Source organism: Kogia breviceps, chromosome 12 (genome assembly GCF_026419965.1).
Source record: "Kogia breviceps isolate mKogBre1 chromosome 12, mKogBre1 haplotype 1, whole genome shotgun sequence".
In the NCBI taxonomy this organism is placed as follows: domain Eukaryota; kingdom Metazoa; phylum Chordata; class Mammalia; order Artiodactyla; family Physeteridae; genus Kogia; species Kogia breviceps.
Genome location: NC_081321.1, coordinates 94,237,982 through 94,257,534, shown reverse-complemented (window position 1 = coordinate 94,257,534; position 19,553 = coordinate 94,237,982). Strand labels below are relative to the sequence as shown.

General features: G+C 56.0%; 1 protein-coding gene across 3 annotated transcripts in view; it reads right to left on the bottom strand.

The window, feature by feature from the left end:
• The window catches only part of SYNGR1 (synaptogyrin 1), a 29,424-nt gene extending 13,438 nt beyond the window's left edge, over window positions 1–15,986 (bottom strand). The window contains exon 1 of one of the 3 annotated variants that reach the window (XM_059082436.2): window positions 15,821–15,986. In XM_059082436.2, the coding sequence (XP_058938419.1) occupies window positions 15,821–15,919 (99 nt within the window). In that variant the 5' untranslated portion in view covers window positions 15,920–15,986. Of the gene's footprint in view, window positions 1–15,206; window positions 15,336–15,820 lie in introns of those variants that run through there. The other 2 variants (XM_059082437.2, XM_067010235.1) reach the window with 2 other exon arrangements.
• Window positions 15,987–19,553: the final 3,567 nt, after the last annotated feature.

The window sequence follows — 19,553 nt, the reverse complement described above, 5'->3', positions numbered from 1 at the left end:
TTTTTTTTTTTTTTTTTTTTTTTTTTATGGTACGTGGGCCTCTCACTGTTGTGGCCTCTCCCGTCGCGGAGCACAGGCTCAGTGGCCATGGCTCACGGGCCCAGCCGCTCCGCGGCATGTGGGATCTTCCCGAACCGGGGCACGAACCCGTGTCCCCTGCATCAGCAGGCGGACTCTCAACCACTGCGCCACCAGGGAAGCCCTTAACAAGGATTCTGACCCAAATGTCCATCAATGGATGGAGAAGTAAGCTATGGCACTTCCATACAGTGGAATATTACTCAGCCATAAAAAGGGGCAGAGTTCTGATATATGCTGCAACTGGATGAACCTTAAAACAGGTGAAGAAAAAAGTGAAAGAAGCCCAGACACGAAAGGTCAGTACTATGATTCCTTTTATGTATCATACCCAGAATAGGCAAAACAGAGACAGAAAGCAGACTAGAGGTTACCAGGGGCTGGGGGAGGGAAGAATGAGGGGTGATTACTTAATAGGTGTGGGGGGTATTTATGGGGTGATGAAAAAGTTTCGAAACTAGACAGGTGGTAGTTGCACAACATTGTGAATCCACTAAATGCCACTGAACTGTATACTTTAAAATGGCTTATTGTGGGTAATATGAATTTTTCTGCAATTCAAAAAAAAAAAAAAAAAAAAAGAAAGGATTGCGGGGGGGAGGGCTGCGTCCTGGTTCAGCTACAGGCACTGAAATGGGCAGTGGTGGCCTGTGAGCCACACATTTGCCAATCCTGATTCGGGAATGTACATGTCACCTCGACCTGCAGACCAGTGCAGGCCTCCTGGCACACAGCTCTGCCCGGTCACAGGCTCTGTATCTTCACAATCTCCGCTTGGAGCAGCAAGGGCAATTCGTACTGCCCCCAACTGACAGAGGAGGAAAACTGAGGCTCCGAAAGAGAAGGTGACACTGTTGTCAGGGTGCAGGCTGAACTTGAACCCAGGTCTCTTGAATCTCAGCCCTACGCTCTCTTCCACCTGACCAAGCTGACTCTCAGCCTCAGGAGGTGGGCCCTGAAGCAGGCGTGACCCTTTATTTCCAGAGACCCAGGGGATCAGTGGGAAAGCATCAGTGTTACGGGAACAGGCCGTGGAACTGGAATGGCAAGTCTGGCGTTCAGGGGCACGGGAGGGGAGAGGCACGAAGTCCAGACTTCAAAGCAATTGTCAAAGGGACCCCTGGGCTACTGACAGCCCAGACAAGCAACGCAGAAGCCACTGGGAGACAAGGGCGGGCTCTGACAGCCAGCTGCCTGGGCCGTGCACTGCACAACTCCAGGGACCGCCACTCACACAGCCCCTTGGGCCTGCGCACCGAGACAAGTCCAAGGCTCCTACCAGAAAACTGCCAGGTTGGGAAACTGAGGCCCAGTCCCAATGTCATCAGACGTCACCAATCCAGCAAAATGGAAAAGCCTCTTGATTAGACAGAGACTTCAGACACTGAGGAGTCACACAGATCTGCTGGATGCAAATCCCAGGCCTGCTGCTCATGCTGTGTAGCCTCAGGCAAACGACTTAACCTCTCTGAGCCTCAGATTGGTCCTCTGTAAAAATTAACCTTCCCTCCAGGGCTGATGGGAGAATTACATACAAGTACACAGAGCACAGAAGTCAGGACTGAGTTAAGGGTTAACTCCCTTCTCCAGAGGCCCTGGGAGAGAAGACATGCTCCCTGGGGGCTGGAACAAGGGTGGACCCCTTCCCTAAAGCAGGCTGAGTGCAGGGGTGGGGGCAGCAGGTGGGCGGAAGTCCGGGCTTTGGGGACAGCAGAGGAGGAACCATTAAGACGGACCCTCTTGGGGGAGAGGAGCAGGGAGTCCTCAGAGAGGCCAGGAGGAAAGTGCTGGTGAGGACGTGTCCCCAAGAGGGGAAGGAACAAGATCAAAACAGCCTCCGAGGGACCTGGCGGGCCACGGAACTGGCAGAGCTGGCGTGCCAGCTCCCTGCAGCCAGTGCTTCAGGCCCCGACCTCCCCGCCCTCCTCTCCGCCCACGGCTCCCTCCTGCAGACTTGGGCCTCGTCAGGCATTCATCACAGGTCACAAGCTTCTCAGTGCCTTGCACTGTGCTGGGAGGGGGCGTCAAGGGGGACCGCATCCGTGGAGCTGACCGTCTGGAGGGACAGGAGTGAGGGGGCGAGAGCCTGGGTCAGATTACCCGGGCTTGCTGAATCCAAGCCTGGCCCCTTGTCTAGCAGGGCGACCTTGGGCTTAACCTCTCTGAATCTCAGTTCCCAACAACAGCACCTAAACCACTGACATTTTGTGAGGCATAAATGAGGTCCTACGTGCAAGGAAGAGCATGTGATGCAAAGTAAGCATCCCAAAAATGCCAGACTGACGCTAAACAAGTGGAATAGATAATTGAGGCAATGACCCACAGTGGCAAGTGCTGGGAAGAGGTGGCAGTGGGCAGGGAGCCCTGAGCAGTGGTTTCTGAGCTGGGCCAAGAAGGAGCCAGCCCTGCACAGACCAGGGGAAGCGCGTTTCAGGCACAGGAACAGAAGGGGCAAAGGCTGAAGGTGAGGGAAGGAGCGCGGCCGGAGCAGGGACCAGGCAGCTGGGGCCGGAGAGGCAACGGGACAGGAAGCGGCAGGGCGGGCAGGGCCTGGTGGGCCACAGGAACATCGGGTTAAATGCAGTGAGAAGCCACAGGAGCAACGAGATCTGGGTCTCTGGATCATGGTCCCCGCCCTGCAGAACGAAGGTCACCTAAGTGCCCCTGCCCCCAATCCCCGGCCCTGGGCCTTCTGGACACAATCCAAGCTTCTAGGGCTGGTGGTCAAGGTCCTCTAAGTACCCGCTCCGCCCGCCTCTCCCGGGGCCTCCCTTCCCTCCACTTCCCACCAGCCACCTACTTGCCCACCTCACACCCCCGGCCCTTCCCACTGTTTTCTTTCCGTAATATTCTTTCTACCACGTGGTAGGTGCTGGGCTATAACTAACTTTTCTGATTATGTTGGGTGGCGGTGGGGTGAGCTGCCCCTCTGCTGGGCATGCACTACCCAGGGAGCTGACGGCTCTGCAGCCACAGGGCCCCCTGCATCCGGGGCCTGGGAGGCCGCATCTCGGAGGCCAGAGAACTGGGGCTTTCTATCAGTTGTTCATTCATTTGAAGGTATTTCTAAGCACCTGGTATGTACCAGGCCCTGTGTGAGAGGCTGAGGGGGCAAGGTCCCTGTTCTCATCAGGGAGACAAACAGCTGAGAAACATGTACAAAAGTCTGGACAAGTGTCCCGAAGAAGCATCAAGCAGGGCAGGAGGAGACAGACTGGGTGAATGGGGGTCACTGATGTAGTGACCTTTGAGCAGACGCCCATATGCAGAAAGGCAGAGCCATGCAGATATTGGGGAGAGATGTTCCAGGGAGAAGTAACCATAAGTGCAAAGGCCCTGGGGCGCGAATAAGCTTGGTGCCTCGAGGAGGTGCACAGGGTGTGGCTGGTGCACCGTGAGCAAGGGGAGGTCACCGAGGTAGGCAGGGGCCGGCCCCCAGGGCCTGCAGGGGAAGGCTGAGTTCAGGAGTCACTTCGGGGTTAAGAGCAGGTGAGTGATTGATCTTAGGTTTAAGAAGACTCACCCTGGTCATGGTGGAGAAAAGATTGTGGGGCGAGGGTGAAAGCAGGGAGAAGGGCTAATCAGCGGCCAGGTGAGGGACAAGGGGTGTGGCTGGCAAGGGCAGCAGGGTGGGGTGAAGTAGTGGGGGCTGAATGTCCTTTGGAGGTAAAGCCACCAGAATCTGCAGACACTGGCCTGCTGCGGGGAGCAGGCGAAGAGCAAGAGCAGGTCGGGAGGGGCTGGGCTGGATGAGAACTGGGAACAGAGGTGTCACGCCAGGTCCCCGGCAGTTTGCAGGGCTGGGCCGGGGCAGGGAGTCACCCCTGGACCAGGCTGAGAGTCTACAGATGGAGAAACTGAGCCTAGGGGAGGGGAAGAAGCATTGCCAAGGACACACGACAAGGCCCTTGCAGTCTCACCACACCCCCTGCAGGACCCTCTGGGCCCCAGGTTAACTCCTCCATTTAGCTGCAGTCTCCCCACCCCGAGGGGGAGGGAGCCTCCCCAAAGCAGGCCCAGGCCCGAGGTTTCTGTTCCACCGCCCAAGGCAGGAGGAGCAGGGACTCCCTCAAGACCCACCATGTGACTGAAACCCATGCTCTTCACTCCACAAGGTCCATGTCCTTATTCTCATTTTACCCACGTCCAGGGAACTGCCCAGGTCCTACGGCTGTTTGAGGGTGGACGGAGTATTGACAAAAATCCAAGGCCAGTGCCCTGTGTCGGGCGGCCTCTGGGGTGACTTGCTAAGGCCGGATCGGCAGGGGTGGCGAGGAGCACGCAGAGCAGCCACCAGAGAACCGGAAATTAAACCACAATGAGGGGCTTCCCTGGTGGCGCAGTGGTTGAGAGCCCGCCTGCCGATGCAGGGGACGCGGGTTCGTGCCCCGGTCCGGGAAGATCCCACATGCCGCGGAGCGGCTGGGCCCGTGAGCCATGGCCGCTGGGCCTGCGCTTCCGGAGCCTGTGCTCCGCAAAGGGAGAGGCCACAGCGGGGAGAGGCCCGTGTACTGCAAAAAACAAACAAACAAACAAAACCACAATGAAATTGTATGCTGGCCACGGTGGCAGAGGCATGGGAGGGAGAAGCTCACCCCAACGAGTAGATCTGCTGCAGGGGATGGAGACAGGTCTGCGGAGTCAGAACCAGCAGCCAGGAAACAGTAGAGGATGGAGGGTGGGGGCCTTGGGAGGTACTCAGGGGGGCCACTGGTCACAGGCAGGCACAGGAAAAACCACCTCCCTCCCTCGCACTAGAGAAAAATGTTTTTTTTTTAAAAAAAGCACCAAGGTAAACCGGGGCAAGACTGTTTTTTTCACCATCTTTATAATCCAGTCCTGAGTCTTAAGAAAACAGATCCCAGATGGCACTTAGAGCAGAGCTATCTCCAACTCAGAAAAACAAATCGAAGGAATCTCAGCATCTCAGGCTCCTGGATTCAGAGACATACGGAAACAGAGATCCCAGAACTGCCAGCCCCTGCCCTGGCCTCACATCTCTCCCTCTCCCACCCCATGACTTAACCATCCTAGAGGGCCAGCATTAGCTAAGCCACAGGCTGTTTGATAATTTCGCCCTAGCTGTTCCTACCTCCCAGAACACCCTTCCCCCATCTTCTTCATCTTTCAAATAGGAACAAACTCCTTCCCACCCTTCAAAACCCTGCTGGGAGGTGGTGACTTGCAGCTGCCTCCTGGGACACCCTCCTTCCCAGTCGCTCCCGCCCACCCTAACCCTGCACATACTCCTGCTTGGGATTCATCTGCCGGTCTATCCGCCCCCGGCCCACCCTCAGCCCCGACCCTGAGCCAGCCCACAGCCTCTGCAGGGGCCCTGCATCCACCGGGAGGGCTTGACAAAAATCATCTCATTTAATTCTCATCAAAACCTCTAAGGAAAAAAAATAAAACCTAAAAACACCCCACAGATTAGGAGATACATACTATTATGTACAAAATAGATAAACAAGGTCCTACTTTAGAGCACAGGGAACTATATTCAGTATCTTGTAATAACCTATAATGGAAAAGAATCTGAAAAAAAATATATATATATACACCTATATGTATAACTGAATCACTTTGCTGTACACCAGAAACTAACATTGTAAAAATCGACTACACTTCAACAAACAAACAAAAACAACAACAAAACGCCCACCCCCACAAAGCAGGCTTACTTAGCCCACTCCAGCAGAGGGCAGCTGAGGCTCCATGAGGCCTGGACTCTGGCCAGCCACGGCCGGATGACCCGGAGCAGGTAAGCATGGTGCCGGGCCTCCTGCCCAGGCCTCCCCCGGTTCAGCCCCATTCCAGAACATGAGCCAAACCTCGACCTTCAGCTGCCTCCCCGTGAAGAAATGACTTCCAGATCCCAGACTCTAGGACCAGCACGAGACCCAGGAGAGACAGCTGCCGTGCCGAGCCTGTCACCTCCCCACAGTGCAGGAGGGGCCCGGCCCACTTTTCTCCACATCCGCCCAGAGAGCTGGCAGGCTGTGCCTGGGCCAGGGCCGGGCATCAGGCTAACTCGGGCTCCAGGGACAGCTGGGCCCAGCCAGCGTCAGGGGCAGGTGGGGACAGAGGTCCCTGCTGTTCTCAGGGAACTTCCCAGAGGCCTGGCTTTAAACATCCTTAGGTACCTGCTGAGTCTTCCCCCAGACAAGCTGTCAAGAGATGAGGTCAGGAGTCCACGACCCTCCGGTCCTGCCAGCTCCAGATGGCACCTTCTATCTACCTCACCCTGTACAGGGACATCTGTTCCCCAGACGGGTGGCCGGGAGGAGTCCCTGGTCCCTGCCTCACGCTGCAGGCAGCCAGCGGACCTGCTCGCCGGCTCTCCACTTCGCGGCATCGGCTACTGTCCACTTCCAGGCCACAGTGTTGCTTGCCTGACTCGGGACAGTCTCCTCTTCCCGCCTCCTCCAACCCATCTCCAGACGGGCGCCAGGGGGCGCTCACCACTCCCCCAACTCTCACCAGTCCTTCCTGGGGCTGAGGATAAAAGTCCAGCCAAGAAGAAGAAGAAGAAGAAGAGACGAAGGGCTGCCGGTCTCACCTCTGGTCGCTCCCCGCCCCAAGTGACCTCCAGCCCCTCATCCATCTGTACACTGGCCCCCACTCGGCTTCTCAGACCCCAGAGTGGGCGTGTCCTTGAACCCCATCCAACCTGGCACTTGGGTCTATTTCTTCATCCTTCCCCAAACAACTCTCAATTTCCTCTATGCAGCCCCCCGCCCCCGTCCAGGCCACCACCACCTCTTGCCAAGCGATGACAGCAGCTCCCCAGCCTCTGTGTGGCACTCCTGCGCCCCCGCACCATCCACTTCCCTGGGGCTGAGAAGATCTCTCTAAACCTAAGTCAGATCACGTCACCCGCTGCTGCATCCGACTCACACAACACCCGCACGGTGAAATGCCCCTCCCCACCCCAACGCCCAGGGTCCCTGCCTTCCTCTCAGCCTCCTCTCCTGCCACTCTCCTCTCGCTCCCTTCTAAGCTCATTCCTGCCTCAGGGCCTTGGCACTGGCTGTTCCCTCTACCTGGGATGCCTAGAGTTCCCCAGATCTTCCAGGCTGGCTCCTGCAGGTTCCTTCTCAACATCCAAATCTCAGTGCAAGCCACCTCCTCAGAGAAGCTCTCCAGACCTGACTCCCAATATTCTCCAATACCCCTATTTACTTTCTTGATAACCTCATTACATATTTTTTTCTTATTTTTTGGTTCAGCTGTTGGGTGTATGTCTCCACTCCAGACCCAGAGGGAGGGTCAGGAAAGGCTTCAAGGTGCGTGAACAGCAAGCCTGATAGATGGGCAGAGGCATAGGCAGCATGAGCTGGGAGAAAGACTATTCTCTCCTCAGCATCCTTGGCTTGCACACCTCGGACCCCAGGGAGCTCACTCCGTAACAAAGGGCTGCCGCATCCTCTCCCTCAGCACAAGCTGAGCCCGCCTTCCTGCCGGCATCCCCATGACGTCCTCAACGTGGCTCCAGCGCCCCACGGAAAGAGTGGACAAAGAAACGGGCAGCCGAGCGTTTGAGGGGTGAGTCAGGCTGCAAGGGCCCCCCTTCACGGGAACGGCCCCTGCCTCCCCACCCCGGGTCATGTGAGGGAAAGGGCCAAAGCCAACGCAGGGGCACGTGACGGGCACTGCGGGGGGGGGGGGGGGGGGGGGCGCACTCGGCTTCCTCAAGAGCCTCGTGCAGAGCTGCAGGGCAGGGGCGGGGCAGGCAGGCTCCCTTCTCGCCTCCCAGGCCCTGCCCGGCCACCACCTCTGCAGCCTTGGAAGCAGAGACTTGCTGCGGATTAGGCCGTAATCTTCCTGCAAGCTCTCTCCGTGTGCTCTCCGCAGTGGGGGTGGGGAGTGGGCTTGCTGGGCAGAGACTCTCTCGAGCCGGTGATCTGAAGGCTCCCCTGTCTTCTCCCTCCTGTGGCTGCACAGACACCAGGAGAGCAGGGAGCCTCCTTAGAATCGGGGAAACTGAGACCCAGCCCTGAAGACTGGAGACTTGAATGGGGACGGTGGGTGGACGGAGGAGGACAGAGCACTGCAATCCCCAGCCTCCTTCCCCCACGTGTGAGCCATGACAAGATGCCAGGTGCCGTCTCGCACTGGGGATACGACAGGGACCTGACAGACACGGTCCCTGCCCCCGAGAGCTTACAGCCTTACATGGGGCGTGCGGGGGGGCAGCAGCCTCTCACCACCGCCCTGCCGCGCCTCTCGGCCTTGGCCTTGGCCTTCACCCGTGCTGCCCCTTCTGCTTGGAATGTCCCCCCCCTCTCCGCCTGGCTGGCCCCATCCTTCCCACCTGTCCTGAGCCCGAGTGAGCCTGAGTGAGCGTTCCCTCACTCTAGGGCTTATGCTCCCCTCCGTATTTTAAGTGGTTTCTCAGCCACATTTCCTGCCGCTAGACTGTGAGTCTCGCGAAGATCAGGCACATTAAAGAGAAGGCGGCAGTCCGACCGCTGTCGGACAACAGAACCAACGCAAGGACGTAGGAACCCCTCGCTGCGCCAGATGCGGCCGTGAGAGCCATTAATAACAACTGGCCACAGGATCTGGCGACGTGAAGGTCACGGATGATCTTGACGAGATGGAGAGGTGAGGGCGAGAGCCTGAGCAGGGCGCAAGTGAGAGGAAACTGGGGGAGAAACACCAGAGACGGTGACCACGGACAAATCTTCTGCAGGACCAGAGGCATGGGCAAGGGGGTGGGAAGATCTCACATTTGTAAGCTGATGGGAAAGAACGCGAGTGGAGGATGGAGGCAAGGACGGAGGGAGGGAGGGAATCTGAGACCTCCAGCGGGTGAGAGGGTGCAGCTGGTGGACCCTGCAAGGCTGGCCTGGCCACCAGGACAGGAGAGAGCCTGGCGGAGGGGTGGGGGTGAGGAGGCCAAGGGCGGATGCAAGCAGGGCTTTGCCAGGTGAGCGCAGCGACGCAGTGGGGAGAGCCGGGAGCAGGTGGGTGAGACCACCAGGGACCCCAAGCTGGCGAGGGGGACGGGAGGAGGGGGTGAGGGCCGGTGCACAGAGGGAGGGTCCCAGGCCAAGGACCACACGCGAGGCAGAGCGCTGGAACGACAGGAGGGCTGGGGAGAGGCGGACGCCTGAGTTCCGGCCAGGAACAAGGGCCGGGCCCAGGGTACGCCCAGTGAGAGTGGCTGAGGCGGGAGGACAAGACTGTGGGAGGCTGGAGGCCAAGGAAATGAGAGGCCAGGCTGTGAGAAGGATCACGGAAGCAGGAACTACGGTCAGCAGGACGGAAGGCGGGGCGGTGCTGAGGGACAGGGCAAGTGACCTGGGGCTGGCCTGCAATGAGGGGAGTGGCTGGTCCAGTGCTGCGATGACATTCAAAGCTGGGGGAGAATGGTCTGGAAGCAGCCTCAGGAGCCGGGAGGACACTGTCCCATCTCCAGGCCCGGCTGGGGAAGCCGGGTCTGGGGCGGGGAGGCCAGATTACAGTGCAACTTACAAAAGGTATCTGGGATGTTCAGAGGGGGGCCCAAGATTTGGGGAAGACCATGTCCTCTTGACCCCTGGACTCTGAGTCATTTGAGGAGCTGGGATGGTTGGGGGTCCCAGGGGATGGCTTTCTGAACAGTCTGGACCTGACAGCCTGGGACTCTCCCAGCCACCCCTTCCCCGCGGTTCCCCCTCCCCCCACACCATCTTCCCAGGCAGAGGTGGGGTAAGCACAACTCCCTCCAGGAAGGGAGGGCTTCCCCAGAAACACAGGGGCACGGGCCACCCTGCCGGCTCCCGCTGACACTGTTCTGCTCCTGCAGTATGGATCTGGGGGCCCAGGCCCCCCCTGCAGGCCCCCACAAAGCATCAGGGGTGCGGGAGGCTGGTCCCTGACATCACTTCTTTCAACACTGACCAGTCCCGAAGTTCCCAACCTACAATCCACTGGGAGCAAGAGTAGCATTTGTTGAGGGCAGAAAGGCTGGCAACCACCAGCCCAGGCTGACTATCCTCTCTTCCCATCTGATATACGGGGAAACTGGGGCCCAGAGAGCACGGGCATCTTGCTCACGTCACACCACCTGTCGGGGCGGAGTGGGCGCAGAGCACGGGCGGACCCAGGCCTCGGGCCCCAGGCACTTCCTGACGCTCTGCCCTGCCTCTCCTCCCACGGGCAGCTGGTTCTTCCGGTGTAGGTGCCAAATGTGGCTCCACGCCAGCTCTGCCATCTGCCCTCTCCCTTTCCTCCCTCCTCCTCCCGGTTCTTCCTCCTCTCCGCCCTCCCTCCCCAAGGCTTTGTTCTTTCTCCCCAGGCTCAAGCCTGCCTAACAGCTCTGCACAAGCGGCCCCGTGTGGGACTCCCCATGTGGCTGGGGACTCCCCAAAGCGGGAAGCAAGGGCCACGTCCCGGAAGTCAGGCATGGGCTGCAATCCCAGTGGCTCCAGTTAACCTCTCTGGGCCTCAGCATCTCACCTAAGGTGGGGGTAATGAAACCCATCGGATAGGGATGTCATGTGCCTAGAGGAATGAATTGGATGGCAGGCCCTTTATACATCCATTTTCACAAACCGAGCCCGCCCTGAACCCAGGCGCTCCAATCCTATGTTACAGGTGAGGATTTTCCAAGGTCCCTCTCTGGTGGCCCTGGTCTCGATGCCAAACCCAAGACTCCTCAAGCTCCCACACTACCCCAGGACATGAAGAAATGCCCAAGACGCATGCCGAAACCTATCATCCACGTCTCCTGATGATCTCCTTGTCCTGACTCTCTCCCAGGCCTGAGAGAGATGGACCAGCCAAAGGTCAGTCACAGGCAGGCGAGGAGGTCAAGAAGATTCTGAGACTGTCAGCGATACACGCCAAGGGAGCACAGGACATGACTGCGTGGACCCAGCTCCCCGAGTAAGCGACAGGGCCTTGCCCGGTGCTGGGAGAGGACAGGCTAGACCACACCACACATTTCCTGCTGGGCCTCCTGCCCCCAGAGCCCTCCCCAAGCCATACCTCCACAGGGCGCCGCAGGGAGCTTCCAAAACACACCTCTTCTCTGCTTAAAACCCCTCTCTGAGGCTGTCCGTGGCCCTCCGATGCAGCCCAGCTTGTGAAACTGGCATCCAAGGCCGACCCTGGGTTGCCCACCCTGCCTGCCCCCCACACCTCTTTGACTTGCTCTCACACACCCGGGGTCCCCAGGAGCTCAGCAACGTTTCTAAAACCCACTCAGACCTTGTGCCCCCAGGTATTTATTTATACATGTTGTTCCTCCCACCTGGAATGCACCTCCCCCCACACCTTCTTTATTAGGACCGACACAGGAGTCACCTCCCCCTGGAAGCCCTCCACGCCCCCTGGCAGAGGTACCTACTCCCCACTGGATTTCCTTCTTGTTGCAACCCAAGCCTTCTGGATGGTGTCTGTCGACTCAATTCTGTTCTCACCGGACTGAGAGCATCTCCGGTGGGACACACAGGCTGGCACCGAGCAGGGACTTGGTATTTGTGGAATGAATGCCAGAGCTGGCCAGAGGCTCTGTCTCCACCCTGGACCCATTTCACCCCAGCCCCTGCAGGCTCTAGAATTTCTATGTGGGACAGCTAGACTGTGGCAATCTGGTTGGGAACGGAGACAAGGGGTCTCATTTTGAAGCTGCTGCGTTTGCAAAGCAAACTCAGCTTTTTTTTTTTTTTTTTTTTGGCTGAGCCTCGCAGCATCTGGAATTCCCTGACCAGGGATTGAATCCACGCTCCCTGCAGTGGAAGTGTGGAGTCTTAAGCATTGGACAGCCAGGGAAGACCCGCAAGCTCAGCTCTTATACTCCGTGTTTGCTTGGAGTGATTGAAGGAGTCTGATAAAAATGAGGGTGTACAACTGCTCCCTCAAGCCACTCCTTGGTGCCACTGCGACTCAGACAGGGAAGCCATGGGGAGTACACTGAATGTGGACCCAGTGGACTGGATTGAAACTGCGGCTCTGACAGTCCAGGGCCCAGTAGCTCTGTCTCTAGTCAGTAGAGAAGTCACCTCCAGCCTGCCCCTTCTGTCATGCGAGGGATGATACCCACCCTCCTTACAACATCCTGTTACAGCCAAAGCCCTTAAGAGATCAACCCTGAAAATGGCAAAATTTCAAACATTTTATTGTTTAATTTTTGCCAAAAAAGAGCATTAATTTTAAAAGAAAACCTCTCATCTACCAGAGCCAATATTCTTTTCCCATAGATCATTTCAAAGCTCTAAAAGGATGTAAATTCCAAATAGAAGGTGGTCCTTTATATGAAATCAGCTAGCTCCCTGCTGAAACTCCACTTCCCCCCACCTGGCTCCAGGTAAAGAAAGGGGTCACTGACAGGCTGCAGGATCGGGGCGGGATCGGGCACCTCTGACCCAGCCCAGCCTCTGCTTTCCGATGGGGAGACAGAGGCAAGGGGGGTGGCCAGAGCTGGTGCCAGATCTCCTGGCCCCCGGCCAGCACAGCCCACCTCCCCACCGACGCAGGTCAGAGGAGGCAGCTCTGAGCTCACCCTGGACACTGTCCCAGCTTAGCCATCACCTCCTCGCCCAGGGCAAGAAGGGTCCAAGTTGGGATCTGCCAGAGGGCTCACCAGCTCCCTCCCCACCTTAACCCTCAGGGTCCATTCCTCAATTCCGGAAGCGAGTAACCACCCCCTCCCAGGTGTGTGTGTGGGGGGTGGGGGGAGGTGGTGTAGGGCACACAGGGGCAGAGAGGAGCTGAGAAAGCCTCAGTCAAGAGATAAGGGGTCCTGCAGGCCCGGGGGCTCAGGTTCCAGGGTAGGTCCAGGTTTGGTGACTCCCTGAAGCTTACATGTTTGGGGACTCACTTTCAAATAAACAAATAACAGAAAAAGATCTTTCTCTTACAGATTTTACAAAATCGCAAGCCCACGTGCTCACGTTGTTAGAGCCCTACAGGGCAGCAGAAGGGGTCTGTTGAGCACAGGAGTCCTGGATAGAGTGACCAGCCGTCTTGTCTCTCTGGGACAGGGGGGCTCCCAGGACATGGGACTTTCAGTGCTGAAGCCAGGAAAGTTCTGGCAAACCAGGGCAAGCTGGTGCTGAATGCTCAGGCTCCATTAGCTCGAAGGTGAAGCTTAACGCCAGCCAGACGCTGCCTGCCAGACCCTGCAGTAAGCGAGCGAGCAGAGGGAACTCGAGGGAGGCAGGCAGGTGGCCACGTGTGTCCACTACGTGCCCCCACGTGTTAAAATGTCTCAGAGCATCACGTGTTTTTGAAAAAGACTGGTAGGAGATAGCAGCCCTCCCTAAGTGGTGGGATCACATGTGCTTCTTTTTCCAATTTTTTTTTGGTGAAATACACACAACATAAAATTTACCATCTTAACCATCTTAACCATGTACAGTTCAGCGGTATTCAGTACACATATATTGTTGTGCAACCATCACACGTGATTCATGTTTTCCAATAATCGGCAGGTATTACTTCTATGATCAGAAAAAAACCTATCTATTTTTTAAAAGTTCAATCAGCCTGTATCAGATACCTCTGCTCACGCAAAGGTAGTGAGCAGGACTGGGAGACTGTTGGGGGCCTCCGATGGGATTTGGACATTGGATGGGGGTTGACCCAGATGACCCTTCTCCTTTCCAAACCTGAAAGCCCAGGGCTTCAAACTCTTCCTGATCCAGGGGAAGCCCTGTGCTTTGGAGACAGGAAGACCTGGGTTCAAATCCTCCATCTGCTACTTACATGCTCAGTAACCTTGGGCCTCTCTGAGCCTCAGTTCCCTCAAGTGTGATACAGACTGTGGGGGGAACTAGCCAGGTAATCGTGAGAACAGCCCTGCATACAGTGGGTGCTCAGTGACTTTTTCTCCCTTCTGCTTGGAATGTCCTCCCGGCATCTTGATGTGCACACATGTAAACCCTCCTCATGCTTCCAGGCCCAATTTGATATCGCCTGCTCCAGGAAGCTTCTCTGATTGCTCTCCTGGTTTTGCCGGCCGCTGCCTGGGGGTGCCTGGCTCACTCCCCAGCGGGACTGTAGGCTCGCTGAGCCCTAAGGGCTGTGTCTGAGTCACGACGCCTTCCCTGGAGCCTAGCCAACTCAATAAAGCTTTGCTAAATGAAGCCCTCACCAGCAGAAGTGACCCGAGCAGACAAAATGCCCACACCCCCTCACAAAGCCAGTGACTTCACGCTCTGGGCCGGCGGAGGGGAGCAGTGCACAGAGCCCGCTCACCTCATCAGGCAGGTGTCCCCCAGAGCTCTACCTTTGCCAAGGACCTGCCAGGGTCTCTGGGGAGCTGGAGACAACACGGATGAATGAACTCAGCACCACAAACCCTCCTGGATGCGCCCAGGGTGCCAGGCCATGTGCCAGCACCGGGGACCTGAAGACTAAAGAACAGGGTTTCTCTGCCTTCAAAGAGCTCCCCATCTGGTGGGCACTTGAGAAGAAGGGGTTTAAACGTGGCCACCCTTCCTGTGGCACCAGAGGGAGGTTTTAACGTTTTTAGACAAAGGAAAGGTAGCTCCCTTTCCCTCTGGGAGGCCAGAGATAAACACCCCAGCTGTCCCACCCATCACACCCTTATATGGCCCTGAAAATCCAGGAAGTGAGGGAGCTTGAGCACCCCACAGCTGGCTTTAGGCTTAGCCCCCTGGGGTGGCTGACAGGGCCCCTGCCCAGCGTCCCCAATCCAGGCCTTTCTGATCTAGGCCCACAGGAAGGGCCCCAGGCCTACAGGGACAAGACCCTCTAGTGAAGGGGTCTGGGCAATGGCCAGCAACCCTAGGGAGCCCCAGACACCCCTGGCCAGACAGCAGCAGGCCTCCTTTCCCTGGGGTGCTGCCCAGGTCATGTGAACCCCTCCCTGTGTGCTGACTCTGTCCCATCCTCCTCTCCCCGACCCCAGGTTTGAACAGGGACCCCCACTCAACTCTCTGCACTGAGGGATTCTGTCCTGGCCGGGATGGAGGTACAGAACGGGCTTCTCTGCTCTTCCCTGTGGGCAGGGGACCTCTCTCCCGCCCTCCCGACCCACCGCCCTCCTCAGGCATCCAGGTGTCCGCACGAATTCAGGAAATATCCGAGCCCAAGGAGGTCTCAAGGAGGCTCCTCCCACCTCGCTACAAATCGGGAAACTGAGTCAAGCGAGAGGAGGTGACGCTACCCACCTCGGAATTTAACTCCTCACTTTCCGTGAACATTTCTCGGATGGCTTCCAGCCCAAGGTCACGCTGCAGAAAGGCGGTTCCCGGGGAGAGAGCCCAGGTATTCGGCTCCCGGCGCGTCGCTCCACACGAGCCCAGCTAAGCCACAAAAACCCGGTTTCCTGCCCTCTCCTCCTTGAACGTCCATGGCAAGAGCGCGTGCACCCCGCGAAACGATCCACGCCCCGATCCACCCCCGAATAAAGGCCACCTGAAACCAGCGTTCCGTCCCCACGGTTGCCGGTCAGCCCTGGCGGCCGCGCGCAACCCGGACCGCGAGGCGCCAGGTCGCGGCCTGGAGGTCACCGCGATGGGGGGCGGGGGGGAGAGTAAGAAGTGGGGACACCGGGAAGCCAGAGGTCGGGGAGCAGGCGCCCCCGCGAGGGCCGGGACCCCCGCCCGGAGCCCGGGAAAGAGGGAGGGGCGGGCGCCAGTACGCCGGCCGGACGGCTCCCCACCCGCGGCCGCACCCGAGCAGGAGGCCCGGTGGGGTTGGGGTCCGTCCGGGCGCGCCGCCCTCTCCCTCACCCCCACCCCGCCCCACCACCTGTTTGGCCGGGCCACCCAGCCGTCCTTACCCATGACACGACGCGCAGGATGGTGTGCGGCTGCCGGACCAGGGTGTAGGGGTCGAAGGCGCCCCCAGCTTTGCCCGCTCCATACGCACCCCCTTCCATCGTGGCTGCACCCGCGCGGTGCACCCCGCTCGGCGCGCTCCGCCAGCCCGTGCGCGTGCGCGGCGCCCCCGCCCCCTCCCCTGCTCGCGCGACCGGTGAGGCCGAGGTCTCCCGCTAGGGGGCGCAGTAAACGGAGGGCGCCGGGCGGGCGGGACGCGCGCGCCCTCGATTGCGGGGACGCGGGTGCTGCGGAGCCGGCGGACGGCGCGCTCGTCGCTGGCTTGGTGACCTCTTTGCTGAGTAGGGGGAACGAGGAAAGGAGGTGAAGTAAATGCAGGACTTGTCCCCGCCCCTGGGTGGCGGGGCTGCCGGGCCGCCCTACCCTCTCCGAGCCTACGGCCCTGGATGAAACCACCTTCGTGACTTTTTTGCTGGTTTCCTGTCGCTCTGTCTGCCCCCAATATAGTAAGCGGACAGGGGCCGCGTTTGTACTCCTCATGGGGTGCTTGGGACACAGTAGGTGCCGCAGGACTTCTCGAATGAATGATCCACAAATGAATTCGATTCACGAATGAATAACCCTTTTCTCAGAGCCTTCTAAAGCACAGCCCCACCTCCCCGGAGGACCTTTCCACCCTGTTTTTACACTGACGTCACGTGAGTCCCCGAGTCTGCGCACCCCCCACCCCCAGCCTAGAGGGATCCGAGGTACCTGGCTCAGAGGCAGAGACCGAGGAAGGGCAATTAATTATGAGACACCCTCACCCCAACCCCACCAGCATGCTACCCTTTTCCTTAATCCACTAATTAATTATGTAGTTATTTGTTCATTGTCCTCCTCTGCTAGTCTGCGAATTTTGTCTGACTCGTTCACTGCTGTAGCCAAGGGCCTGGCACACAGTAGGTGCTCAGTAAACAGACCCTAATCCCCATCACCCCATCACTGCTTGGCTTAGAGCTCCACCTTTCATGGAAACCGAGGCTGGATGGAGGAGTGCTCGCTGCAGTGAGAATGACTGCCTTCCAGGTCTGGCTCTTAGCATGACCTGTATTCCCTAGGGCCTCATGTCTCCACTGGTTCCTGGAGGCTGTTGGATAAGGATGTCTATCTGCAGGGGCCTTTGCTGTCCTGATGATGACAGAACATGCCGCATCCTGTGACGACAGGACACCAGATCCATGCAGAGGAAATGTGGTGGGTGTGAGGCCACCCCTTATAAACATTCCATAAACAAATGTCCATCTTAGGCTCTGTTTAGTGAGTGTTAGCTCAGCACCAGGCCCTGAGCTAAGGGCTTTACATACGTTATCCCATTTAATACAGCAATCATATTCTATGATTATATGAAACATCTAGAAGCAAACGGAAATTTTTTGTGACTTTGAGTTAGGCAGAGTTCTTAGATACGATACTAAGAGCATGGTCCGTAAAAGAAAATCGATAAATTGGACTTTGTCAAAATTAGGAACTCTCATCCGGGGACTTCCCTGGTGGTCCAGTGGTTAAGGCTCCATGCTCCCAATGCAGGGGGCTGGGGTTCGATCCCTGGTCAGGGAACTAGATCCCACATGCCACAACTAAAAGATCCCGCATGCTGCAACTAAAAGATCCCACACGCCACAACAAAGATCCAGCACATGGCAACGAACATCCCGCGTGCCACAGCTAAGACCTGGCACAGCCAAATAAATAAATAAATATTTTTTACAAAACACTCATCCAAAGACCTTGTTAAAAGACTGAATGAAAAGGCAAACCACAGTCTGGGAGAAAATATTTGTGAAGCATATTTCGGACAAAGGATTTGTGTCCCAAATATATAAAGGACTCTAAAAAGTCAATAATAAGATAAACAACCCATTTTTTAAAAAATGGACAAAAGATTCGAACAGACACACTTCACCAGAGAAGATACACAGATGGCAGCTAAGCACATGAAAAGATGCTCAACATCATTAGTAATTAGGGAAATGCAAATTAAAATCAATGAGATACTTCCACACACCTATTAAAATGGTTAATGTTTTTAAAATTTGACAATTTAGGGCTCTCCTGGTGGCGCAGTGGTTAAGAATCCGCCTGCCAATGCAGGGGACACGGGTTCGAACCCTGGTCTGGGAAGATGCCGCAGAGCAACTAAGCCCGTGAGCCACAACTACTGAGCCCGCATGCCACAACTACTGAAGCCCACGTGCATAGAGCCTGTGCTCTGCAACAAGAGAAGCCACCGCAATGAGAAGCCCATGCACTGCAACAAAGAGTAGCCCCCGCGCACCACAACTAGAGAAAAGCCCTCTCACAGCAACGAAGACTCAACGCAGCCAAAAATAATTAATTAATCAATTAATTAAATTGAATAAAAATTTGACAGTTTTGAGTATTAGTGAGTATTTAGAGCAACTAGAACTCTTGTACATTGCTGATGAAAATAGAAAATAGTACAGCCGTTTAGGAAAACAATCTAGCAGCTTCTTATGGCGGTAACTATACATTTGCCATATGACCTTGCAACCCCTCTCCTAGGTATTGACGCTAGAGAAACGAGAAGTTACATTCACACAAAACCCTGTACAGGAATTTTTATGGCAGTTTCATTGGGAATAGCTGAAATCTGGAAACAACCCAAATGTCCCTCAGCTGTAGATTGTATAAAAAAATTGTGGAATATTCATACAATGGGATACTACTCAGGAATCAAAAGGAATGAACAACTGATACACTCAACCACAAGAGACTACAGACTGCACGACTTCCTTTACATGACATTCTTACAAAAGCAAAACTATAGGAACAAAAAACAGACCAGTGGTTGCCAGGGGCTAGGAGTGAGGTTGGGGTGTGTGTGTGTGTGTGTGTGTGTGTGTGTGTGTGTGTGTGTGTGTGTGTGTAGGATTTACTACTAAGAAGCACAGGGAAATTTGGGGGGATGATGGAACCATTCTATATCTTATTTGTGGTGATAGTTATACAATTGACTATATATGCTTGTTAAAACTTGCAAAAATGTCCATAAAAGGGTGACTTTCACTGTATTGAAGTTATACCTAATTTTTTTTAATGGAGAAAAAAGTGTGCAAGGGTGATGGGCTGAATCAGTGAGTGATATTCAGATCAGTGAGTCATGTTCATTCATTTATTCATTCAATAAATATTTATTCGAAGCCCACCATGCATTAGGCTTTGTGCTAGGCATAGGGCCATAAGAGTGAAGAATTTAAGAGACTGTCCCTAGACCTTCCAGCACTAAGGTTTGATCACACTAATGAATTAAATCTCAGAAAGTGTAGTGTTCAGGAACCTGAGCTTCAGACTGAGATATTCTTGGGTAGACGTCCTGGCTCTCGCCACCCTTCACTCACTGTGTGACCTTGGGCAAATGGCTTCACCTCTCTGTGCCTGTTTCCTCATCTGAAAAATGGAAATAAGCATAGTACCTACCTCTGAGGTTTATTGACAGGATTAAAGGAGAGAACTCACAAAATGTGCCTAGAATAGCGCTTGATACAAAGAATGAGCTCAGTAAACGTTAGTGAGCTACCCATCCCCACTGGTCTTCAGGGTAACTGTGTACAACAGGTTATACAGGCACTTTCTTAGAAACACAAAGCTATAAATGGTGGGTAGCTTCCCGACTCACCCAGGAACCTCTACTTTTTAACTATCATTGCAGGTCATAGAAACATCCTCCTCTCC